A 26,527-nucleotide genomic window follows, 5' to 3' on the forward strand; every position below is an offset into this window, starting at 1 on the left:
TGATAGCTTAGCTCGAAGTCATAATCCTTCAGGAGTTCCATCCACCTCATCTGACACATATTCAATTCTTTTTGCTCAAATAGGTACTTTAGACTTTTATGGTCCGAGAAGACTTGAAATTTCACTCCATAAAGATAATGCCTCCAAATCTTCAAGGCAAAGACAATGGCTGCAAGTTCCAAATCATGAGTTGGATAGTTTCTTTCATGTGGCCTTAACTAACGTGAGGCATAAGCTACAACCTTATGATGCTGCATCAACACGCATCCTAAACCTTTCAAGGACACATCACAGTACACCTTGAATGGTTCTCTTGGCTCAAGCAACACTAATACAGGGGCGGTAGTCAATCTCTGCTTTAAGGCAAGGAAACTCTCTTCACACTCAGGAGTCCACACAAAAGGAACATTCTTCCTGGTCAGCTTAGTCAAGGGTAAAGCGAGCTGTGAAAACCCTTTAATGAACCTCCGATAATAACCCGCCAAGCCTAAGAAACTCCTGATTTTCGTCACTAAAGTTGGCTGATCCCAATTCATCACCGCCTCAACCTTAGCAGGATCCACTGCTATTCCTCGCTTCCTCACCACACGACCAATAAATTTTACCTCAGACTTCCGAAACTCACACTTGGATAGCTTGGCATACATCTTCCTATTCTTCAAAATTTGTAGCACTGTTCGCAGGTGTTCTGCATGCTCATCCTCGGTCTTAGAATAGATAAGAATGTCATCAATAAACACAACAATAAATCTATCCAGATATGGACGGAAAATTCTGTTCATGCAATCCATGAATATCGCCGGAGCATTAGTTAGTCCGAAGGACATCACGGTATACTCGTAGTGGCCATATCGCGTTCTGAAGGCAGTCTTTGGGATATCCTCATCTCTAACCCTTATCTGGTGGTATGCGGATCGTAGATCAATCTTGGAGAACACGCCGGCTCCCTGTAATTGGTCCATCAGGTCATCAATCCTTGGCAACGGATATTTATTCTTCACTGTAACCTTATTCAGCTGCCTATAGTCAACACATAAGCGCATGGTTCCATCTTTCTTCTTCACCAGTAATGCTGGCGCACCCCACATAGATACACTTGGTCGGATAAAATTCTTACCCAACAGATCCTCCAGTTGAGACTTCAATTCGGCCATTTCTAGAGGCGACATCTTGTAAGGAGCACTTGAGATTGGTCCGGCCCCAGGTACTAAATCAATAGCAAACTCAACTTTCCGTTTTGGTGGAAATTCATCAATATCATTGAGGAACACCTCCGAAAACTCACACACAACCGGGATTTGTTCCAACTTCTGATCATCACCCGAAACACCCGCATCTAACAACAATATCCCCTGACATTCGGCCCCAGAACAGTTCACCATCATGGAACTCAAGTAGTAGTTATTCACTACAACCGGCCCTTCAGTGCCTTCAGGCATGAAATACACTGTTTTCGCCGAGCAATCTAGTAGAACGCGGTTCTTGGATAACCAGTCCATTCCCAGAATGAGATCGAGACCAGTCATCGGCAAACAAATTAAGTTATGCACGAAATCACACCCTTATACTCAAAAAGGAACTTGGGGGCACCCTAATCTAGTCACCATAGCCTCGTGGGTAGCATTATATACCTTTAAATCATACCCCAACACTATTATTTTCAATCCTAGCTCATCAGCCTTCTCAAATGCAATAAAAGTATGTGAAGCCCCAGAATCAAACAAAGCATTCAAAGTTTTATCCGCCATTTCACAGTTACCTCTGATCAATGCCTCAGACCCCTTAGCGCCTACTGAAGAAGTAGTGTATACCCTTCCTGGTTGTTGCACTCTACCTGTCTCATACCTCTTTTTCTCTAGGCAACTACTAGCCAAGTATCACGGCTGCCCACAAGAGTAACAGACCCCAGTCCCAAATCTGCATGGCCCTGAATGATACTTTTCACATCTGTGGCAACTCATATCATGTTGTGGCTGCTTACCCTATCTCATTCCCTGATTAGCATTGGTATTAGGCCTCCTGGAGTTGCCTTGCCCCTGATTGTTCTGAGGGACAAAGCCATCACGCTTGAACTGTCTGCCTCTGGGTGCAAAGTTTCTCCCTGTGGCCCTCTAGAATGGCATCCCCAGACTCCCTTTTTCTGTTGCAGCCCTTCTGACACAATCCTCTGCCACCTTGGTCCTTTTCACCAGCTCAGAAAACACCCGAATATGCATAGGTGCCACAAAGCTCTAAATGTCACTCTTAAGGCCTCCTTCATACTTTATGCATTTCCACTCAGCAAAGTCCTCAGGAGCTCCCTGACATATTTGTGAGAAGCGGCACAATTCCTCAAACTTACTGGTGTACTCAGTAATAGTCATTTGGCCCTGTTTAAGTTGAAGCAGTTTGAGCTCTTTGGCATTTCCGACTGAGGTGGGAAAATATTTCTTATAAAATTCATCTCAGAACAACTCCCAAGAGATCACAATCCCTCAGGCTGCAGAATGCGCCTCATGCCCTGCCACCAGTGCTGAGCTTCACCATGCAACTGGTAGGTCCCAAACTTAACCCACTGCTCATCCAGAACTTGTTGGGCCTGTAATGCTCGCTCAATGGCCTGTATCCAGTTATCAGCATCGATCGGATTCGAGGTCCCTCTGAAAGTTGGAGGGTGAACCTTTAAGAAGGTAGAGAGCGTCATTGGACCATTATCACCATTATCGCCATTATTCCCATTATTAATTTGGTTTCCCAGGGCTTCAGCTGTCGCTTACATTGCTGCTGCCATGTTGCCTAATGCAGCCATGAAGTCTATAGGATTAGGAGTGTTTCTTGATGCCTCAAGCATGGCATTGCCTATTCGGCCTCTACCTCGCCCGCGTCTGCGTCCGCGAGTAGACATCTGGTCCCTATACACACCAAATAAGTGATATCAAGTTGATCAGTCTCAATATCTCAAGTTCAGTGTTTTAAGTCCCAAATGCATGCTCATGAATGTTTATGCCACTTATATCAGTTAGATATCCTAATAGCACATAAACACATACACAGAGAATGCACAAAAGCACAATCAGTCCGTCCTCAGGCTCTATAGGAACGAACTGCTCTGATACCATAATGTAACACCCTACTACACAGTGTTTTATGCTTAAGTCGTAGAACAGAGGTAGTGTGGTATTACAGACCTCTAAGTAGTAAAAATATACATATAATACTGAAAGAAATAACATACTAGGAGCCTTGAAACAAACAGGTAAACAAAAGTTGCAAAATGAAAAGCACAACGCTCAAGGAATAGGATTTCTTACGTGCTAAGAAACCTAATAGGAACACGATAGGAATTGGCAAAAGAATAAGGAGAAGCCAAGGAAACAGCTTAACTAGCCCCCTAACTCAGCCTGCGAAGCTAAGGTTGGCTGGAGGATGTATATAAACAATATAGATATCCCCAAAATATATCAAAATATCAAAGTAAATTCCTAACTCTCCCTCAACCTCTAAGAGGAACAGCATACACAAGTTACTTGGAGAGTAAGCTAGACATATATATACATATATACAACCAGAAACCAAAATACACACAAGAACTACTTCGCTTCCCAGAATCCAGCGCCTAGCGAGGAGCCTCTCAACCTGCATCTGAAAAACAACAATACAATATATAATGAGAACCGGAGGTTCTCAGCATGGTAAAAGTGCCACGCGCAAAATAAATAAGGTCCTGAGAATGCCATAGGCAATCCTAGAACTCCGTTATACAATTATCCAACTTAATACTAAACAGAAGCTATAAACAGGGGTAGGTATTCAGAAATCTATCTAACTTACTCAATTTCAATCCTAATCTAACACCAAACCATTTCTCCAATTCCTCCTTTTCCTCCATCAATCATAATGCAACAGAAACAAGCAACCAAACAAGTTCACGCACAAGTAATGAGCAGATAGTACAAATAGCAAGTATAACAGATAGCAGGTGATATATATCAATTAGGCATACTCAAGAAATACATAGCAATCAAAACAAACAAATGCATATGATGCATGCCTATCCTATGGCTGATGGGGCCTATCTGTCGGTTATCCAGCCAACCCGACAAGTCCGAAAACCTTAGACTGTCCCCCGTCGTACATCCCCAAGAGTCTATGCATAGAGTTCACATTCAATCATCATATAAATCACTCAATGGGGGTTATCCATACCCGGGCATTTATACGTACCCGGTCACCCTTACGATGTAGGGTTAACAGAGTATCGAGAATCAACCTAGAACACGTGGTGGCGAGCCACGATTTTTACCCAGGGAAACTCGTATCTCAGATATCATCATTCATAAGCCATTTCATAGTCACAATCATTATTTAATCATTCATCAAGCCATGGCATGTTAACTCCTTTTATTAACAACCTCCCTTTCACATTTTTCATCATCATTCCCTTATAATTCATCTTGATTACCCTTTCCGGGTCCTGACCAAACTATTTATCAAACTCTTCTCAACCTTCTTAATATCAAATAATCTTAAAATCAACTCAACTCTAACATTAAATCAATCACATCACACGAAGATTAAACTTTAACCTTTCGAACCCATGACTATCACTAAGACATCCTCGACACTCTATTTTCTTTTCTGTTTTTAATATAACAAATGAACTCGAAATTGTGCAAACTTTATGTCCAGGCGTTCATCTTGAAATAAGATTTATAACAAACCAAAGATCATAATTTTCTGATTTCTCTAGCCTCAGGAATAAAGGAAAAACCGTGACTGTTCTGCAGTGCATAAAACTAAAAAAACAGCAGCAGCATGTGATATTCAAAATTCAATATAAAATCCAAGTTAAATCCAATGACTTTAAAAATTAAGTAGTTAAACTTTACTTATCCAGGTTTCTTTTTCAATTAGTTCTGAGTTAATACCATTTTTAATGAAGAAGTTACATTACCTGAAAGTTAAGTAAAAATGAGTCAAAATCTGTTTTAGAAACCAACAAGCTTAGTACCTTTCAATTTGAATAACTTTTATTACAAAACTCCAATTAAGCTAAATTTTGATTTGGGAACTCCTAGCTCATCCAAAAACAAGTGTTTCTTGGTTGCAACCCAATTGCTATTCAATTCTAAGAGTTACAGGCATTGGAAGTTGATGCATAGCTTGCTGAAATCTATTTCTTTTCAGCTTTGACCACCAATATTCAAAAATTCACAAATCCCAATCCTCAACTCTTAAAATTATGAAGTTTTAGAGCAATAAAGCAAGTTAATCAAATTTTATAACAAAATTAATTTCACTCCAAAACTCAACTCGTAGAAGTCGCAGCAAGACAAACAAGGTGCTGCCTTGTTTGACCTTTTTGCTGCAGGACAGTTTTAACAATCTAACTTTAAAAATTTGCCATAAAAAAAAGAGCACACCATTAATAACTTTCACATCTCATACTTCCAATATATATCCATTAACAAATCTATTCCAACACATTACAAGGCTAATCATTAAATACAACAAACAATTCAACTTATCCTATGGTTCTTCTAACCTAAGTTTTCACAACACCGTAAATATTAAACGTGCGAAACTTAAACCATACCTTTGCCGATCACTTAATTTACCCAAGGCAGCCTCTCAACACAAAATCATAACCCCTCCAAGCTCAATCAAATAGCCCCAAAGCAAGCCTTATCACCAACAAAGCTCCAAGTAATCCAAATTCAAGTCCAATGCATAAACACCCTCTTAAACTACACCTAATACACACATATATGTTCTAATTCAGTTTTCTATTATCAAAAACAAGATTGAGCTAGGGTTAGGGTATTCTTACCATACCCATATGCTCAATAGCTTGAGCCCACAAGTTCCGGAAGCTAACTTGAACCTAGAACATAGAAATTGGACAAGATTCACCATAGGTTTTCAAGTTTACCAAAGAAAGAGGGATAGGAATTCTGAACTTAATAGGAGGCTTACCAGTGAAATTGTTCAGATAGAAAGGTAGAGCTCGACGCGTTGAGCGCCTGGCCGCGAACAGAGCGGCGATAGGAGCCCGGACGGAGGAGTTATGGTGGTGAGAAGGAAAGGTGAGGGTTAGGTTTCTTCTCCTCCCCCTTACTGTGTGTTTCGCTGCTTTTGTGAAATGGAGAAGATGAAGCTGCTGCTTCATTTATGTTATGGGTCCGGTTGGACCAACAGGCCCGATTTGGGCCCTGGTTCAACCGGTTCGGCCCTTTCGGTCCAATTTTGGGCCAAATTTTTGAAATTGGTATCAAAATTTTCGTTTCGACGAGCTCTATCCTATTTTGATATTAGTTTTGTATTTTTAGCTTTCCTAATTAAAATTCAATTTATTAGCTAATAATTTACCAATTTTAGCGGGGTTTACATAATAGATCATAAATAATTAATTAATAACTTTTCAAAATTAGGGGTCTTACATCCTACCTCACTTATAAAAATTTTCGTCCTCGAAAATTAAGTTAATACACAAAATACTAAAATAGTTTTGAATACTTTACTTTGGTATACTAAAATAGTTTTGCTTTGGTGGCTTGTGGCATTTTAATTGACTTGATTAAGATATACATACTTGTGCTTGTTGATGTATTCAATGAAGTATTGACCAAAATTTTTCATTACAGCAAAACAGAACAAGAAAATGGCAACAATGAAGGAGAAGGCATTATAACGTAAGAAGATTAAATATATTTATCAACTTTCATTCGAATAATATCTATTTTGTATTATAAATATATATTCACATTTTGTTTCAAAACTTACAAAAAACTCATTATTGCAGATGCCAAACAAAGGCAATAGCAACAGTGTACAGAAAAATGAGTCAAGTAAAGAAAGATATAGTGGAAGAAATGGGATTTGGTGTCTTGGAAAATGTTCCGGAAATGAATGTCTCTAATACCCTGTTGAAAGAATTGCTTGATCGCTTTGATGAAGAGAAAGGATGCCTGAAAACTCTCTAGGGGAAAATATACATAACTCCTCGAAAAGTAGCAGCTGCCCTCGGCATAACCAACGGAGGTAATATATTTTCCACTTATTGCTTATTTTCAATTCATTGATGTCTAGAAAATTAAACTGACCATTTTTTATTGATTTTTGCTATTAAAATATTATAGGAAATTATTTTTCTGATAAGGTTGATTACAACAACCTGAATCTAGCAGACAAGGAATGTGTTGGATATGAGTGTAGAAGGAGAGGAGAACCGAAAAAAATTCAAGAGGATTTTTGTTGTGTTCATACAAAAATGTTTCTTTCTCCCCACAACGGCAAGTGTGGCCTCCCCAATCCATAAGCCACCAATTTTTCATGTGGACAACATTCGGGAATGGGATTGGACAAAACATGTGCTCAACTTCTTGATGAAAGGAGTTGAAAACAAGAGAAAGGGGAAGAAACAGTTTGTTGATGGCTGTGTTTTTGTATTAATGTTGATATACTTCTATGAAACCAAGTTTTCCCATCTGTTTGCACCTGATGCTCCCCCTGCACTGTAGATGGCCCATTAGACAAGGCAAATGATCCTTGAACGGATTTCATCTAAAACAATAGAACCATTGATAAATATTCTACTAAAATTCTCCCCAAAAATTTGCTTTCAAATGCTTTTAAAATGCTCTACTAACTAAATAAACTTTTATTTTAAAATTAAGAATTATTTTTTTAATTTCAAAAGGTTAAGCATTATATTAAAGGGAACATGGTTATGTAGGGTGGGATGATGTTGGCAATTCTAGAGTACAACGTTTGTACTTTAGCGCTTCCGATTATTTCAGTGTTGCAAACCCACCTAAGATTTTTTGTTTTCAATGATTTATTTATTGTTTTAAAAAATGTTATATGTTATGTAAATATTAAAAGATTTAGTCAATAAAAAAAATATATATTTATTTAAATAATTTATTTTAGTGTGCATCTAAATAATGATTTTATTTTATTTTCTATTGAGTTCATTATTTTTAATATGTTATTAGTAAAAAATATTTTAATATTTATTTTTCTACTAATATTTATAAGATATTTTCGTTAATACTACAATAGATTATATAATTTATATGTTATATTTATATATATGTAAAATATTTTGGTATTGAAGGTGATTAGAAATTAAACTTTTTAATTCCTTAATATCATTGTTATTTTCTTGTATTCATAAAAAAGTTAAAAAAAATCTTATTTTCTTCTCTCTTTCTTTCTTTCTTTCTCTCTTTCTCTTTTCTTTTGTATGTTTCCCTCTATCGATCTTCACGGCCCTGTTTCTTTTTCGATCCCTCTCCCACAAAATTAGGGTTTACAAAACACACACTTTCTTTCTTCCTTTCTTCTTCCCTCTTTCCGCCATCTCCGATTTTATGTCCCCATCACCGAACCCTCTATTTCAGCTATTTCCAGATCCATCCTCCTTCTGCTTCAGCTCAATCTTCTCCTTCTGCTTCTAGACAGACATGTTTTGGAAGCTCGCTTCTCTCTCTTCCTCCTCTCCCGTGAGTTTCCTTTTTTTCTCTTTTTTCCCCTTTTCGTTTCCTTTCCTTTAATCTTTGGGGTTTATTTTGTTAATTCCAGCTCCGTTCTGCTGATTTTTTACTTTAATTGCGTCAATTATGCTGCATTTAAACTTCGCCTTCAATTATTGTGCCCCCTTTTTCTCCCTTTTCAATGATTTAAGCGTCACATAGCTCCCATCATCCTTTTAGATTAATGTTATTGCTAATTATTCAGCAGTTTTTTATGGACGCAATAAATTAATTATATGTTATCTAATAAACTGCGCTAATAGCTCCCTGTTTTATTAATTTCCCGTTGGATGTGGATTGAGTTTAACTGTAATGGGTTTTGCGCTTTTGTGAAAATTTGGCATGAATTATGTTGCAGCAGCTGATGATGTTATTTTCCACCCTGTTTCCTTTTTTTGTGGAGGATTTCAATTAGAAACTGTAGATGCGTTTAGTCAAATTAATTAATCTTTTTCTATGTAATTGACCACTCTTATGTATTCTCTTATTGCCGAAAGGGCGTGTTTGGAGGTCCTCTACTGTAGGATTTTAATTTGGCTTTGGACCAGTGAGCAATGAAAAACCCTTGAGCATTATAAAGCTAGCTAGCACACTCATTTTACTGGGGAAATTGAGGCCTATTTATTTTTCTAGGACTAGAGTTTGTGCTTTACCCTTTTTGGTAGATTTTTAATTCTGAAACAATTTGTGCCTGCGAACTTGCTTTACATGGTTAGAGTGGACTTCCATTTTTTGAGTCTCGTAATTGGAGGTCCGGCTGTTTAATTGGCAATAGCAAGAGTACCTTAAAGCTTGCATGGCTTACTTTCTTGTTTTGTCTATTACACTCTTTGTAACCCTTGAAGCCAATTTTGTGTTGCCGTTCTGTACAGGTGGAGGCAATATTAGACAAGGAGAATTTCACTTTGGAGGAGCTTCTTGATGAAGAGGAGGTGATCCAAGAATGCAAGGCCTTAAACAGTCGACTCATCAACTTGTATGTCTCATTTCCCTTCCCCGAACAAATTTCATAGTGTTGTACATGTTTTTCCTGCTTACCCAATTTTCATGCCCACCATTTGCATATGATTCAACAAAATTAATTGATAATTTGCCATTTCCCTCTTCTTTAGTCTGAGAGATCGGGCTCAGGTTGAACAGTTGTTACGCTACATTATTGAAGAACCACCAGAAGATGCTGAAAGCAAACGAACCTTCAAGTAAGCAGTAATAGCAGAATTTGTTGCTACTGCTTAAGCCTTCTTGTTTACATCTGATCATCTTTCTTGTCATTAGGTTTCCATTCATTTCGTGCGAGATTTTTACATGTGAAATTGACGTCATTTTAAAGACCTTGGTGGAGGAAGAAGAGGTTTCTATTTCATTACATTAATGAAACTTCTATTTGAGTTTGAATTCATGCAGAAATTTATTACTGTATTGATTTTCCTTTCATATTCTTGTACATTCAGCTGATGAACTTATTATTCTCCTTCTTGGAGCCTAATCGTTCTCATAGCACCTTGTTGGCTGGCTACTTCAGCAAGGTATATGTTTGACAAAGTTTCAACTTCGGCTTACAAGGATAATATTTTGTAGTTGTGGCTTATCTGATTTTTATGCTATTTTACAGGTGGTTGTTTGTTTAATGATTCGAAAGACAGTGCCACTTATGAATTATGTTCAGGTAAGTAAAACTTTGTAATACTATACTAGTTTGATAATTTATCTTGATATTTAAAATTTAATGTAGTGACAGAAAAGCACAAGCAGATTGTTACTTGTCAGCTTCTTTATTTAAGGATTTCTTAGTGTGCACCATAATATAATTAATGTATAGTATATGTTATCTCCTTGTGAAATCATATTTCATTAATGATTCAGAACACTCTTTTCAGGCCCATCAGAATGTTTTTCGCCAACTGGTTGATTTAATTGGAATTACTTCCATTATGGAGGTATACGATTCATCTACTTGTTAGTAATATTAGCAATACCATGATCTGATGATGTACTGGAATGGAATCTGAGATAAGCTCTTTGCACAGGTTTTGATTCGATTAGTTGGTGCTGATGATCATGTGTATCCCAATTTTATTGATGTGATGCAATGGTTGGCTGACAGCAACCTGCTTGAGATGATTGTAGATAAATTAAGTCCATCTGTAAGTGAAGCATTTATCTGTTTATGTTACTGTAGCCAGCTTTGCTCATTAGCTGTATTAGTGGTGCTTATGCACTTATTTGGCATATATAATAATGTTCACCATGTCAAGAGGAGACTAGTTTGTTAGTTATTGGTATCTATGAGATATTATTTAACCTACTATAAGAAATCATTTTGTACTTTCACTTTTTTAAGTGGTTCATGTCGTGAATGAGTTATGTGTTGAAGCCTAACTAATGGATCAGAGGACGCTTCAACAAGCTTGATATTGGCCAGAGCAAATCTAGATAGTTTGTGAAAAGTCCAATTTATTGATATAAACATTTTGCATCATTATATGCATTTGATATTATAAACTTTCTTCTGCCTTGTATTTCGTTTGCAACTTATCTGACATCTACTTTTCTATTTGAACCAGTGTCCTCCTGAACTTAATGCTAATGCAGCTGAAACTTTATGTTCAATAACTCGAAATCCATCATCTACTTTAGCAATTAAACTTTCAAGCCCAAGGTTTGGATTGCAAGGCCTTAATTTTTCCCCTCCCCTAATATGTTCTGAACCTGTGAAATAATATTTCTATTTGTATGCAGTTTTGTTGCAAAAATCTTGGATCGTGCATTGGAAGATTCACAGTCAAAGTCTAGCCTTGTTAACTGCCTTTCAGTGTGTATTTCCTTGTTGGATCCCAAAAGATCAGCTATTTCAGCCCCCTTATTTCATTCATTCCGGAGTCAACACATGTATGAGCCACCGATTCCTGTGAACCCCGAGACTGTTGGTGCAATGCTTGCTAAACTTGGTATATCTGAATTCATGTCTTTTGTCATATATAAGGCTATTTAGACCCATCTTGTCAAGAATTTCTGTTTTAAATAATAGTTTCAATTTATTTATATTCCATCTATTTTAGAACGTTATGGAAGAAAATGAACAATCACATTTCATTTGAAAGGTTATAGGTTTCAAGAGTGAAATGGTTGTTAGGGTACAAAGTTTATCATTTATTCAAAAAATATCCTTACATCATACCAAAAGTTGCTTTTTTCCTGTTGGCAGGTGATTTGCTAAGGCTTTTGAAAGTATCATCTGACGAAAAAATATTGCCTACAACATATGGAGTATTGCGACCTCCACTCGGGAAGCATCGATTAAAGGTTGGTTATTGTGTTCATATTTTGAATTTGATATGCTGGATATCCGCAGTAGAACTAGGTTGCAGTTGATCTGTTGAGGTTGAACTCTTGCTCTAATGATCATTTTCACTCTTTCCTCAAAATTCAGACATTTTCGCACAAATGTATTCCTACCCAAGGGTAACACTGATAATTGAACTTTGAAAGTAGTTTCTTTTCTGACCTGGCTGCAATATATTTCAGATCGTTGAGTTTATGGCAGTAATTTTGAAAACTGGAAATGAAGTTGCAGAAAATGAAATGGCCAACTCAGGAACCATTCAAAGAGTTATTGATCTTTTCTTTGAGTAAGCAAATTTCATTTTATTTGATAGTTGATGTTTAGAGAAGCCTTGATACCTTGTGTGGATCTTTTAGAAATTGTTTATTGCACTAACGATATTTTATTTGATCTATGTGTGATATACTATTACAGGTATCCATTCAATAACTTACTACACCATCATGTAGAAAGTATCATATTGTCATGTTTGGAGAGCAGAAATGATGCAATTGTTGATCATCTTCTTCACGAGTGTGATTTAATTGGAAGAGTTATTAGTGCGGATAAAGATTCTATTCTCTCTGCTGACAAAAATTTGGTAAATGGAACTTACTGATTGGAGATTGTCTTGGTCATGACTTAATTGTTACTGTTCAAGCCTTATTTATGGAACTCTTCAAAACTTTGGATGCAAGAAACATAATTTGCTTGTACTAGATCCTAGTTATCCTGATTTTCTATTGTATTGAATCAAACTGGAAAATAACGCATAGATAAGCTAGAGTGATAATGCCTAGCTGTATACTTAATCTCCATGTTAACTTTAAGCTTCTTATTGCCTCTTCATTAAACTGGTGCTATATTGCAGCCTACTGTACCTGCTACTGGGAAACGGGCACCACGCGTGGGAAATATTGGGCATATTACTCGAGTTGCTAACAAGCTTATTCACTTATCACATAATCGAAGCAACATACTTTCATGTCTTCAGGTTGGTTATGTATTTTTTCTTATGTATAGAAAATTCCGGCCTTTTTGCACCGGAACTCCTATTTCTTTCTGATGAGTAGTTAGCCTGTGCATTTTTAAATTATAATTTCCTTATGAAATCATGGACAAGCTTACAAGTTGTTGAAAAAATATCTTGCTGCTGCTTCTAAAAAACCATGTGGCTGATCTCATCGATAGAAAGTTGCTTTCTAATATATGTTACTTACATGGAAATCTTGAACTTGATTCAACATCTGCAGGAAAATAATGAGTGGAATGAATGGCAAGCTAAAGTTCTTCAGGAACGTAATGTGGTTGAGAATGTTCATCGGTGGGCTTGTGGGTAAGTTCTGATCATACTCAACTTGTTCTAACACAGTTACTGTTCCGGAGAGGATCAAGATATTTTTGGAATTTAAGAAATTTTGGGTGCTGGCTATGATATGCTTAGTAGTACTGTGATCAAAAGTTAGATTTTATTTTTTGAATAAGGGTTCTGGATTGCATATTTCATTGAATGAAAATGAATCATGTCTGTTGTGTTACCTTCATTTTAACTGTTAAAATGAATAAAATTTAACCACTGAAGTGAAGTTATGATTTATGTGTCTACTTAGTTATCCTGTAGGTTGATTGACATGTTTCTTTTTTCCTACATGTGCAGGCGTCCAACTGCTTTGCATGATAGGATGAGGGATAGTGATGATGATGACATTCATGACAGGGACTATGACGTTGCAGCTTTAGCAACTAATTTGAATCAGGCTTTTGGATATAAAATTTATGGAACTGAGGATAATGAAGAGGTTTGTAGTTGGCATCCTCCCCTGGGTGCATTCATGTTCCCATTTTTGTGTGTATATATGTCTATTTTCTATTCCTTTTTCCTTTTAGGGTCTGCCCAAGGTGGTTTGGGCACTGAACTTAAATGCCAGACTAATTCTTTGATTGGTTTGGTTGCAGGAAAATAACGGCATTGAGCGAGATGATGAGGTAGATATTTTGTTTACTCTTGTTAAGTAATGTATTTCTTACTTTTGAGAACCAGTATTCTGTCTCTTAAAAATGTGTCCATTTGGAGATTGGATGGCTATCTATTTGCTATTCTGGCCTGCTAGTCTTGTACTTGAAGCACAGCTTGCATGTGCTGTAGTTGTTTTACCACTGGATCATTAGTTGCCCTTGTGTCATTGTCACCAAGTGATATGGTCATTGTCTTGTGCATACTGCATAAGCACAAACTTGTGTTTACCGGGTACTCGTTAAATAATTTGTGGCTAATTTATCTATTGTACAAATTATAGGATGTCTACTTTGATGATGACTCTGCCCAAGTAGTCATATCGTCCCTAAGACTTGGTGAGGATCAAGGAAGGTGAGTCATTTTCATCTTATAGCAACTTTGTTTCGTTGAATCTGATCGTCGTACGGATTAATCGGTGATTATGATATTATTTTTAAGAAGTCTTGTGTGCGCATGTTATATTAAGTTAAAAAATTGTGTTCATTACTGGCATGCTGTGCAGGCATATATGTTTCTAGGTTTTCCCTTTCACATGGTACCATTGGAACTTCTCTTCTTGATGTGTCTTTGTTACTTTGCCTACCTATGCTGTTCTTTCCCTTCATATACAAAAATTAATATCAGGGAAAGGATAATACAGGTGGACTGTGTAATGACGCTAAATCACATTTCAGAATTCACATTCAGAGTTTGGAGCTATACATGGTATTGCTGCAGAGTATAGTTTACTTGGGTCCTATGCATAGTTCTATCTCTGCATTTGTGCGATTCTGAAATCATTATTGAAAAAGTTTGACGAAAGGAAACACATTGCTGTTACTCAATCTGAAATTATGATCTAATAGCTTCTTTTTTTCAAATTTATACATTCATCATTTTTCTTTTTCTGCATGGATATACATCATTGATCATCAATTTATGCTGTCTGGATGTTAATGCAAATGCATGGAAGTCGATTTGCATTTTTTAACTATGATGCAAAAAACTTGAAGTGGATATAACATTTTATTTTATTTTTGGCAGTAGTCTGTTCACCAACTCCAATTGGTTTGCATTCCAAGATGACAGAATTGGGGATGCAGCTGGTGGTGCAACATCCTCAGAGATGATGGATGACATAAACCTGAGTGGTGCTACAAATGGTGGCAACAATAGTAGCGATGACGAGGTAGTGGTTGGTGAAGATGAAGAATTAGAAGAAAGCAAAAGTAACGTGGATGGTACATCTAGCTCAAGTATGAACTACTTGAATGGATTAAATGTTAGCAATTCCATGAATGGAAGTGAAGGTGCTTTGAACTTTGATGGTGAAAAGGCAAGTGCATCCCATGATATGGGATTCTTCAGGTTTGAGGCAACGGACAATGAGTTGTTTGGGGACAGACCTGAGTGGGGGGGATGGGGTGAACCTTCCAATATGCAAGTTGTTTGCTCAAGCTCAAGCACAAATCCCTTTGTGGACCACGATGAGACTGATAGCAACCTTTCTACTAAAACTCAAGCGGGCAGCCCTTCTCCTAGTTCCCCTGCCAACGGAGAATCTCTTCCTTCAAATGGATCGCCAGCTACCAATGATTCGATTGAAGAGGGTGTTGACGCAAGTCAAAGATCAGCAGCAGTACCCTCTCTATTTGAAGAGGATGTTGAATTTGTAGGTGTAGAAGTAGAAGGTACCGAGAAAGCTATGGATCAAGCTCTGAAAGAAGGGATAGTGGGGGAAGCTGGGCCATTAAAGAACATGGTTCCTAAAAAGTCAGAAAAGGAGAACTCTGAAGAGGGTGGCCCTGGAATGAAGGAATTTAATGATGCAAATTACTGGAGGGTTGATCAAGAGGTCGCAGTTCTGGAGTGATGGTGGAAATCTGTCTTCAATGTGTATGAAAAGTTTGATCTACACCACTGGACCTCACAAGCAAAGGCGTATGCAGCAATTACTGTACAGTATATTTTTGTTTCAATTATGTCCTGTTGTTTTGTATTTTACCTTTTTTTTTACTTGTCATCGCTTATTATTAGATATTAATCCTTGTTAATTATTTGAAGTTTTGCCCTTTCCTGTAAGTGATATATGGGTTCCCACTTCCCCATATTATCGAATTTCATTTAGTCTGGTCCTGGTTCCATGTTGATTATGATGGTGCTCATATTTCTTGTAGCTTATAGATTGAAAATGCTTCAATGAGACAAGGACCATATACCTTCCCTATTCTCTTTAATGTAAATTACGAATCAATGTATTTGTAGACAAAATATTTATTAGACTGGGTATCTCATTTATTCTTCATATAATTTCTCATTGTTAGGAAATATAAAATCCTGAAAAAAATATAATGGTACTCGAAATGGATCGAATTTCATAGCAATCCACCTATAATATGTAATATTAGGTTAACAATATCAATTAATTCCGCATATTGCTGAATTGTGCTTGTAGGAGGAATAATTTGCTTTTAACAAAATTCGGGCTAGGGACTTTAATTTAATATATTTTTGTTCCTACCACAATCCATGGCTAAATTCAACATACTACAAAACACATGAATCGTTGTCGGCTGCACATTTGAATTATTACATAATTCTGCAAGGCCACAATCCATTACAAGATGCGACAACTGCAGTACATGAAAAGAAATATTGGTTAAATAAACATTGCTCAATACAATAAGGTTGTAATATTAAGTTATTTGCTCAGTTTAGCATTTAACCTTTTCTCAACTATGGCATTAAGTTACTTTTTTCTAAAAGAAAAAAATATATTGATAAAGTGGCCATTATTCACCCCCAATATTATTATACTACGGCATTTTGTGTAGCTTTCATTTTATATTTTTCTCTCACAAGCGATGCACACAATACTAATTTAAAAGAATAAATAAATCATGGTGGAAACTTAGGTGCAGTCGACTTCACGTGAAGTTGATAGTTAAGAACCGTTAAATAAAAATTTAGTCAAATCAGTCAAATAATCTAACGATTCTCAATTATCAACTTCACATGAAGTCGACTGCACCTGAGTTTTTACCATAAATTATTTTCATTTTTCAAAAGAAACAACGCAATTGATATGAGCAATTGATATGAAGGAGATGTTTCATAATTTTCGTGAGGGGCTAAGCCAATTTCTCACGAGAAGTTCAATTGTGGTTAATCCATACAAGGTATAATTTCATGGTTGAATTGATATTTGATGATCAAAATTCAAAGTCATATCCCACTTTTCCACGTAATAGGACTCACGGGACTCCTGAATATTGAATTCAATCTTCACCTCATTTTCTAGAAGTATTTCTTAGGTTGTATATTTATTTAATTATTTGTAATTTGGTAAGAAAAACAACTAAAACAAATTGAGAGAGAAAGGGTCCACCGCACGGGTTGGTGGGTCTTGGAGGCCAATTTCACCATATCTCTGTCGCTAACTCGCTATGTATCAAGTTGATAGAAAAATGCATTTAGAACTCTGATAACATGTCATAAAATCACTCATCTTATAAATTTAAGTTAATATAAAAAGATAACATAAATAATTTTATCTTTAACAGAGTTTTTCCATATTAAAATTCGTCAGCCTAATACTATTATTTATTATTATTATTATTATTATTATTATGAAGAGTTAAATGTGGGAGAGGGAAATGGGAAGATGCCACCCTATCCCAATGCAAAGAAAACAAGGTCCAGAAAGTACGCCATGGTGGCTGAAAACAAGGCACTTCAACTCCTTGGAACTAGTTTTCTGTCTTTGGTACCTTGTGAATTGCCACACACCCTCATATTTTTACTTCCTATTTCCACACAAACTTTGAATGCATGCCCCCCTTTGACCATTTGACTCATTCTATATTTTTCTGCATTTGCACTTTGGTTAAACCCCAAGCTACATTGTTTTGCAAACTCACTCACTGATCCCTCTTTAAATCACATGTATTACAAACTAAATACTTGGAATATGTTTTAGTTATAAGAATTAAAATGAATTTACAAATTTACCCTTTACCCTTTAGATTAGTACAATAATAGTTTTTTTTTTAATTACTTTATCTGTTTATTCTCTGTCATCACTTATTCTAAGGTTGCTAAGAGTAGTACTAATAAGGGATATGACTGAAAATAAAGATAATAATGTTACATTTTAATCGGAAATACTTATTTGAGAGAATATTTGATTCTAATTTGATTAAAAATACTTATTTAATAAATAAATATATAGTTTAAATATTTTTGGAGAGTAATTTTGTCACTCTAGAATTGATAATGTCACTCATCTATTGTATATTAATTCCAAATTACACTAAATATAAATTTTTATAAAAAAAAAATAAAAAAGATGCATAATAATGTTATAAAATACACAAAAAATGACATTATTAATTTTGAGAGTGACAAAATCATTCTTCATCCAATATTTCAGTACGGTAAACAGAAAATTGCAGCTTGACACATGTTTTATATGCATTTTATATGTTGATTTTTCGCAAAATCTATCCACTTATAATTACACTAAATAATATCATTTTTAACAAAAATAAATACTAATATTTTTTTCGTATAAAAAAAAATTAGCCGGACAAAAACATGATGACCATTAATCTTAAATGAAGATGAAGAAGAAGGAAGAGATGAAATAGGCATTAAAATTGGGAGGAGTCAAATCCCAAAACGCCATTAAGATGAGGAAAAGGCACAAGCATCAAAAAGGCATGCACGTGAAGCTTGTCTGTGAATGTGGTCTTCAAACTCAGGTCTCATCTGTTTAGGTATTGGTCTGGTCCCACTCCCACGTGTGGTTTGTTTAGGACTCTACACCAAAGCACTCTTGTTAAGGTGGTTTTCTTGGGATTGGGTTCCACCCTCTTTGTCCCTACTCTTCTATTCTAACCTCCTTTATTACAAACAATAAAATTTATTTGTGTTTTCAGTTTACAACACCAAACATCACAATTTGCTTCAAAACCCATATCATGTTTTCTGCTTTTTCCAGATCCCAACCTCTGAATTCCGAACCCCCCTTTTTTATTTATTTATTTTTTATTTGGACTCATGAGATCAATCAATCCTCATCAAAGTCAGCCAACTGATTTGATCGGTAGTCTTCATCATTGATGACATAATAATTGAATAATCCTCCTCCCCATTAATTAATTCACTTAGCCAAATCAAACATACATTGTGAGTTAATAAGGCATTTTTCAATTTCTGGCTGAACTAACAACTTAATTAATTATGCAACTCACCACTCTAAACAATTGGTTTTGGTCCAAACGACCAAACATATGTTTACACTTCGCACCAAAACCCCAAACCACGTTTGATCAACCAATACCCTAAGATTATGTTTGGTAACTTTTTTTAGAATAAAAATATCTATCTCTATACTTCTATATATAATGAGAATATAGGTGGAGAGTTAGTGTGATATATATAATCTATAAAAAAAAGGTTGATTTTGTAATTTAGAGAATTGAACTCATGATGTTTCAGTGTAATATACTTACCATCGCAATTAATTTTAAATTTGTTATTATATATTGTTCATATCGCGTTTCAAACAAATAAAGACATGTCCAATAAAAATAAGGGACTCAATCCATAAAGGGGACTTCCAATTCATATTGACGTCTTTAAAGAGGTCAGAAGCATAAACAAAAGTCCAGCTCTACTTGTTCAAGCAAGTAAATTGCCTCCGCGAATCTCTCCATATATTTCTAGCTCATTTCCAAAAAAAAAGACAACGGTCATCCACTAATAAAGGTAGAATTATTCCAACAAAAGTGGTTAATGCTCTACTATAAATACTCTAACATTCCTCAAGTATAATTTACGTTCTAATCTACTAAAAAATTTGCTTAAAACTCTTACTAACTTAAGCATCGGAGGTACTACCCTCCACTCCACTTCCTTACGAGGAATTCGGACGGCAGCACCTCAGCGCAGGAACAAGTTAAACGCTACCCCAAAAAGAGTCTGGATCTCACGTCCACGCCCAATATCAATATTTCAGAACATACATTATTCTATTTAATTAATAAAAAAATAAATTGATAAACACGTTAGCATTTGTTGTGCAATTTTGACTTAAAAAAAAAAATAGGTACGATGTATATGTTTTAACATCTCTATATTTGTCTTCTCAAATTTAAATAGTCATCAAAATGTGACCTAATTGATCAACATGCATACTATTGGGTATTGGCATAGGCTAGGTTTAATAACATTTTGAAGCTTTTCTTTGATAATTAGGTTATTAATTGAGTGTACTAGTGATAGAGATGGGGCTAACCTACCATTACTATATGTCTTGCTAGTGAAACCAAACCATATAATGAAGTAAATGAACAATGACGGTGACGGTGATTGTGGAGAGTTCCATGTTCCATTAATTGATTAATAACAAATAATGAGTGTGTGAACAACTTTGAAATTGAAAATGTTTTGAGGAATTAGTCAGAGTGTTACTGTTACGTTTTAATGTCTTGTTTAGGTAGATGGTGCACATATTCTACCCTGAATAAGTAGCTTGCGGGTTGTGCTAATTCTTTAGTGAAATTTCCTTAGACATAACTCACATAATGATACTTCTAATTTGACAAAGAGACAAATCTTTCCTTTTTAACTTTTTTGTCTTTTAATTATTAATGTCAATGTCATTATCCTAAAACAGCAGAGAAGACAAAGTTTCACATTGTTCCACAAACAGTAAAACTATGACAGTAGCCATGCCACTATTTTTCACCTAAAATTTGAAATCAAACCAGCAAAATTTAGAAAGTCAAAATCTTATACCACAAGAAAATATCAATAATCAATGATTATAATAAAAGTGCATATACCGGTTATCAATTGGCATTAGTTAGTAAAATTATTTTGAACTAATAGATTTCTTATAAGCTTTGTTACAAATTTTCATCTTTTTTTATAGTCAATTTATCATATATTTTTTTACTATTAAATCATAGATTATGACATTTACAGGATTATTTCTTAGTGTATTCTGTTGAATGTAATCATCATTACGTAATTTCCGCATCATATTTTATAGCCGTAGATGATTAATGCGACTGGTTGAACAAAATGGCGGTTAACAATAAAGAGAAAACATTAAAATCCACCAAGAACAAGCATATAGCCATGTGACAAAAAAAAAATGGTAGATCTTCAAACTGATGACTTCATTTTTTTTCTTTTTTCGTTTGATCATTAAAACTCAAAAGGTTCCCAATTGTCTAACATCAGAAATAACATTGTTCACATTGATGCAGGAAAATAATGATATTATATATTTGCACATAGAAAAACAAAGACAGCAATGATGGTGTGAATTTAAAAATGGCTCAGTTCATAATTGGAGCCCCCTCTATATGAAAGTTCGTTCTTCAATTCAACTTGTCAAATACAAAAAAAGAAGGTATTAAATCTCATTATAGTGAGACAGCAACACCATGTTATTATCAAGCAAATATGCTAAGAGGACCTGTCTTGTTTGATGCATCCAATCCATGTTCACCATTCCGAGTACCTGTAATCCATGCCCTGCAATAACACACAACACTCAATGTCACATGCACTTACACATTACATATAATAATAATATAACACAATAATAAGAGTTTAATTTTGATGTCCTGAAAGCGTAACATGCTTCTTTACATCGCATTTCTTTTGGATGATCATTTTTGCGATTAATGTAAGAGAAAGTTATTTTTACTGACACGACATTATGTAATTAGATGTATGTGTAAAACTGTTTTACAAAGTTATTTTTACTGACACGACATTATGTAATAATGTATGTGTAAAACTGTTTTACACTCGCAGGACATCAAAATTAAATTCATATAATATAATATAATCTTTAGTGTTCTCAATAACTCACTCACCTCCTTGCATCCTTGTTGCTTGGATCCGTCAGAATTGTCAATCTTTTTGCTGTCTTCATGAAGTCACTGCAATGTGATGATGCAGAAAAAACATTAAAAACCAATAAAATTTACTTATTTATGGTTTCAAAAAAAAAATATATTCTTTTTATATACATGCATGATGCATCTGATAAAAGAATAAATTCATCCTGGAACTTCATGGAGGTGTCAGATTTTAAGTAAAAAGTAGTAGCTCCACGAAATTAATAAGATGAACAAAGGAATAGTAATATGTATACCTGAAGGGTTCTTCACCTGTTTGCTTGACAGCACCAGTTGCATCACGGTAGAGTACATGACTCAACAACTCAGATCTTTCGATTCCAAACATGTTGCTGAGTCTCCTATACAGTTCATCATAGGAGCTAAGACGTGACAGGTCAAGTGTCCTTCCAACATCTTCTGACTCCATGAACACCTTGCAATGACCAGTATCCAACCCAATTTGCCAAGATAACTCTGTGCTACAAGATGATTTTGATTTACCAGGTGAAAATTGTTGTGAAAGAGGAGATTGAGAGTCATTGAAAAACCACTTCTCTTTGTCTTTGTTCTCATTCTCATCTATTGAAGTTTTCTTGGTACCATTCTGAGGCAACACATCATCATCACCACCAGAAGAAGAAGGCCTTCTGGAGATTTGTTGCTCAGTGAGTATTGGTTGACCAAAAAGCAAAAATTGGTGTCTCTTCACATTATCAGACTTCTCCAAACTCTTATTGTGAGAATTTCCCATGGTTAGCAAGCATGACAAGCTTTCTTTACTCTTGTCATGGCCAGTGAAGTTGCCGCCACTGGGAAACCCCGAATGCAAATCCAGTCGCTGGACATTCGCGGCCGGAATCACCCCCAACTGCAGTTTGTTGTTAAGGTAGAGATCTGAAAGAGATATTCCAATTTGAGCATGCCTGGCTCCCTGTATGCCTGCAGGAGCATTATCAGATGGACAACACAAGGGGCTGCTATGAGGCCCTAGGGGGTTGCCTGAAAACGACGGTATAGGAAATTGAACGTCGAGGGGGAAGTCGGGGTGTTGTGGAAACCGGAGTTTCTTCCTTGGCGGAGAGAAGGGCGATAGATTGATGGCTGGCATGCTTGATACCAATTCAACCAACCATGGGCTTACACGCTTCACATTATGTAACAAATCTGGCTCATCCCAAGTAACCTACAAGTGATTAATCAAACATGACATGATAAGCTTTTCTGCTAGACTAGATTGATCTGAATTAAACTATGGTGGTTTGAATACAATCAAATCAAGCATACCAAACATAAAAATTGACTTAAATTTTGTGTTATATATGTTGACAAGAAGATTTTCCAAACAAAGACCATAAAAAGTCAACCATAACAAATCACAAACACAACTCAAAGGAAAACAGATTAGGAACTTAATTGTTGGAAACATGCTCAGACCAAAAAGAATATCTACAGTATCAAATTTTATGCAGTATAATAAGGAATAAGCAACACAGGATGGAAGCGTAGTACCTGAAGAAGTCTCCAAGGGGAATTAGGCCAGCGGATAGGATCAACAACCTGAACAGAAGCAATGGTCCCCATGAACCAGCTGATCCTAGAAGAATCCTCAGTCTCAAAGGCCATCTTGAACCTCATCCCAGTGCTCCATTGTATCCTCATTGCTGCCCTCACAGCCGAAGCCTTGATGCAAAACTCCGGTGTGCTTGCCCTTGGATAATAAACAACTTCAAATGGCTGATTGCTAGCAGCCAGTGTTATAGCTTCCCTCACAGATTCAGGACTTACTTTAGCTTTTCCATTCAAACCACCGCCGCCGCCGCCGCCACCGGGACTCGAATTCCCACAACCATTCCTCAACAGCTTGGTCTCCTCTCTCAAGAAGGCAGAGAATGCTCCATAAGAGCCAAGACCACAACTTCCATTCCCGGAGCTCCATCCTGATGGCGCCTCCGATCCTCCACCTGTTCCCCTCTTGGCACGCCTAATCCCAACACAGAGATCACCATTTTCGGCCCTCAGGAACACAATTGAATCCCCTGCAACCAGTTTCTTCTGGTTGACAAAACTGCTCCACCCTGTTGTGAGCAAGTGCCTCCTCGGTGTGCCCCTATATATGTGCCTGAACTTCCAAACTTCACCATGAACATCCTTGGCGATCACGGTCTGAACCGGCGGCTCTGCGGAGTAATCGAGTCGGGGGAAGATTGTTTCTGCACAGTACCTTGGAACAGAGAACCCCCCACCATTGTTTGCATCGGATTGAGTTAAGGTCTTTGCAAAAGAAGCAGGCTTTTCTGAATTCTCCAAACCATTGGCATCAAGGACACCGCCATCATCAGAATCAAGCTCTGAATTCCTCAGGGGAACCAAGCTTATCCTTGTAAAGACTTCATCGGTTTCAGGGTCAGCAAGGAATTTCACCTGCGCCACGCGGCAGAGGATGAAGGAAGGAACTCTCAGGGGAGCTGCCAGATCAACGTTAGTTTGTGCATGCTCGGCATGCCCTTGTGGAAAGTAGAAGACTTTGGAGTTCACCGGAGGCATCTGAACCATGCCACCGGCGCAAGCATGCCATAGCTGCGGATCCAAGCTCTTCTCAGCTTCCTTCATTTCTTGGCTTGGCAGAAAAACAGAGTGTAGAAACAGGGGAGCACAAAAAGTTGAAGTTTTTTTGGTATGGTGGTTTTGCTATTTCTGGTTCTGATTCTGATTCCGATTCTGATTCTATCCTTCGGTGAATGCTGTGGAAAAATGACTGAACAATAGGAAGCTAAGTCACTTTCTTCATTGATTTACACAGTGGAAAACCATTGGATTAGAAGTAGGAACATAACACAGTAAATGTTTTACCTTTCTTAGCAGCAGACAAGTTTGGAGAGTGAAAATTTGCAGCTGAGGGATTTTGATTGATTCCAAAGTTCTTAGCTTAGAATCTTCGAACCCCCAACAAAGATAGGAACTTCAGCTTCCCCTACTCTAACAGAGAACAAAGCGGTTGCACATGAGGTTTCCAAATTCGATCACGTTTTGACCATGCAGGAGCATTCAGAGCAAGAACTCAAAGCCACTTTCCTCAAACACGTTGAGATGAAGAAGAAAATAAATCAGAAAAAACAACAAAAGAAAACACTGAAAAGGGACCTAAGAATTGGATTTGTTCTTCTGGCTCACTCAATCACAGTAACCTCTTGCTTCATTCTGAGTTTTCATGAAAGGAAATAGAAAGAAGAAAGAAAGAGACACAACTTTTTGAGTTGCTTACAGAGAGTCACAGAGACATAAACACAAACACATAAGAGGCACAGACACAATCCTAAGGCTATAAACAACAACAGAACCAAACCTATTGGTGAGGCTAGCCAGCCAAACCGAAACAATTTCTCTAATTAATATAAGCAAACAAATAATGTATAAATAAATCAACTAGTGGGAAGAGGAAATGGAACTGTTTTGGTCCCATAATTATGACGATATAATAATAAATAATAAAGCAAAGTGGTAATTTCCAAAAATAAAAAGAGTAAAGAGAGCATTATGTCAGAAAATATCGCGAGTTAATGAACAAAAATGAAGGCTTTTAAAAAAAATGTGCGAGTGAACTTCTGCCACTGTTCAGTGCCCACTCTCTGCCTGCAATTACTCGTAAGGTGACAAAATAACGCATTTTCTGGAACTGCCTTTTTTTATATTGCAATTAATTTATTTCATGGTAATAACCACAAATAAAAATATTATATATTTAACTAAGGTTATATTAAGTTGTCTTGGTCTAGTAATTAACTCACTAGTTTAGTCAAAAATTTGAATCTTGATTTATATATGCAGTAATTTATTGACCAATAATAAATTTTAAATCCCATCTTATATATATATCAACACATTAATCAATTATAAACTCTTAAATAAAACTCAAATTTACAACAGATTAATTATTTTTTACTAGATTGAAGAATAGAATAAAAATAAAAAAAATCCAAGGGTGCATTTAAAAGTATAATAATAATTTTTTAACTTTTTATATATTTGATATATTGAAAATATAAAAATTAAATAATTTTTAGCTTTTTATAATCCTTTTAAAATATAAAAATTTATTTCCGTTAACAAAAATAAATTTAACCTAATATGATTAACAATATACATATCTTTTAAAAAATTATAATTATTAAATATAAAGATAAAAAATACTATAGATGAGATAAATATTTTAAAATTTTTAAAAATACAAATAATGTGTTTATTCTAAAATAGAACTAGTTTTACCCCTGCCTCGGAATAACATCAATGCTTTCACCCAAGTGACAAAAAAGAAAAGAACAAATTTTAATTAAAATGCATTGTTGTTAGTATAAACAAGTTCTTTTTAGAGTAAATAATAAATAGATTTTAATTTTTTATTTTGAAGATAAATAAGTTATTAATTAATTAAAAATATAAAAATATTATTTATTTTTTAAAATACAAAATTTTTAAATTTTTTTAAGAGATTAATTTATTTTTTTATATTTTAGATGAAAAATTTAAAGATTTTATATTTAAAAAAAAATATTTCTATATTTTTAATTAATCAAAAATTTAGATATTTTTAATTAAAAAATTAAAAATCTATTTGATAAAACATATTGTTATTCAATTAAAACATCTCATCACGTCAATTGTTATAATTAACTTTGACTATAATCACGGGAATATCATATAAATAGAAAAATAATAGATAATAATGTAAAATATATCACAACCAATATATTGCAATGGCACATTGGCAATT

At 35.6% G+C, this 26,527-nt stretch overlaps 2 protein-coding genes across 4 annotated transcripts; one reads left to right on the forward strand and one right to left on the reverse strand.

Annotated features, from left to right (window-relative positions):
- The first annotated feature begins 8,086 nt into the window (after nt 1-8,086).
- Nucleotides 8,087-16,139, forward strand: LOC112706799 (uncharacterized). 2 transcript variants are annotated; one of them, XM_025758279.3, is made up of 19 exons: nt 8,087-8,486; nt 9,389-9,492; nt 9,629-9,715; nt 9,792-9,867; nt 9,968-10,042; nt 10,129-10,182; nt 10,394-10,453; nt 10,544-10,660; nt 11,081-11,175; nt 11,256-11,464; nt 11,722-11,819; nt 12,042-12,145; nt 12,274-12,439; nt 12,710-12,832; nt 13,092-13,174; nt 13,496-13,637; nt 13,795-13,824; nt 14,136-14,206; nt 14,879-16,139. In XM_025758279.3, the coding sequence occupies exons 1-19, from the start codon at nt 8,448-8,450 to the stop codon at nt 15,705-15,707; spliced, it is 2,562 nt and encodes an 853-aa protein (XP_025614064.1). In that variant the 5' UTR covers nt 8,087-8,447; the 3' UTR covers nt 15,708-16,139. The 2 variants fall into 2 exon arrangements, with proteins under 2 accessions (XP_025614064.1, XP_025614065.1); XM_025758280.3 differs by having other exon boundaries at nt 14,882-16,139.
- A 4,966-nt stretch (nt 16,140-21,105) lies between these two features.
- LOC112706800 (auxin response factor 18) lies at nt 21,106-25,381 on the reverse strand. Of its 2 annotated transcripts, none has more exons than XR_003155864.3 (5): nt 24,610-25,310; nt 23,269-24,514; nt 22,030-22,942; nt 21,733-21,798; nt 21,106-21,385 (listed from the first exon to the last, which is right to left on the reverse strand). XR_003155864.3 is itself a non-coding variant. In XM_025758281.3 (5 exons), the coding sequence occupies exons 2-5, from the start codon at nt 24,367-24,369 to the stop codon at nt 21,304-21,306; spliced, it is 2,178 nt and encodes a 725-aa protein (XP_025614066.1). In that variant the 5' UTR covers nt 24,370-24,514; nt 24,610-25,381; the 3' UTR covers nt 21,106-21,303. The 2 variants fall into 2 exon arrangements, 1 of the variants encoding a protein (XP_025614066.1); XM_025758281.3 differs by having other exon boundaries at nt 22,014-22,942; nt 24,610-25,381.
- Nucleotides 25,382-26,527: the final 1,146 nt, after the last annotated feature.

Source organism: Arachis hypogaea, chromosome 8 (genome assembly GCF_003086295.3).
Source record: "Arachis hypogaea cultivar Tifrunner chromosome 8, arahy.Tifrunner.gnm2.J5K5, whole genome shotgun sequence".
Taxonomy (NCBI): Eukaryota; Viridiplantae; Streptophyta; class Magnoliopsida; order Fabales; family Fabaceae; genus Arachis; species Arachis hypogaea.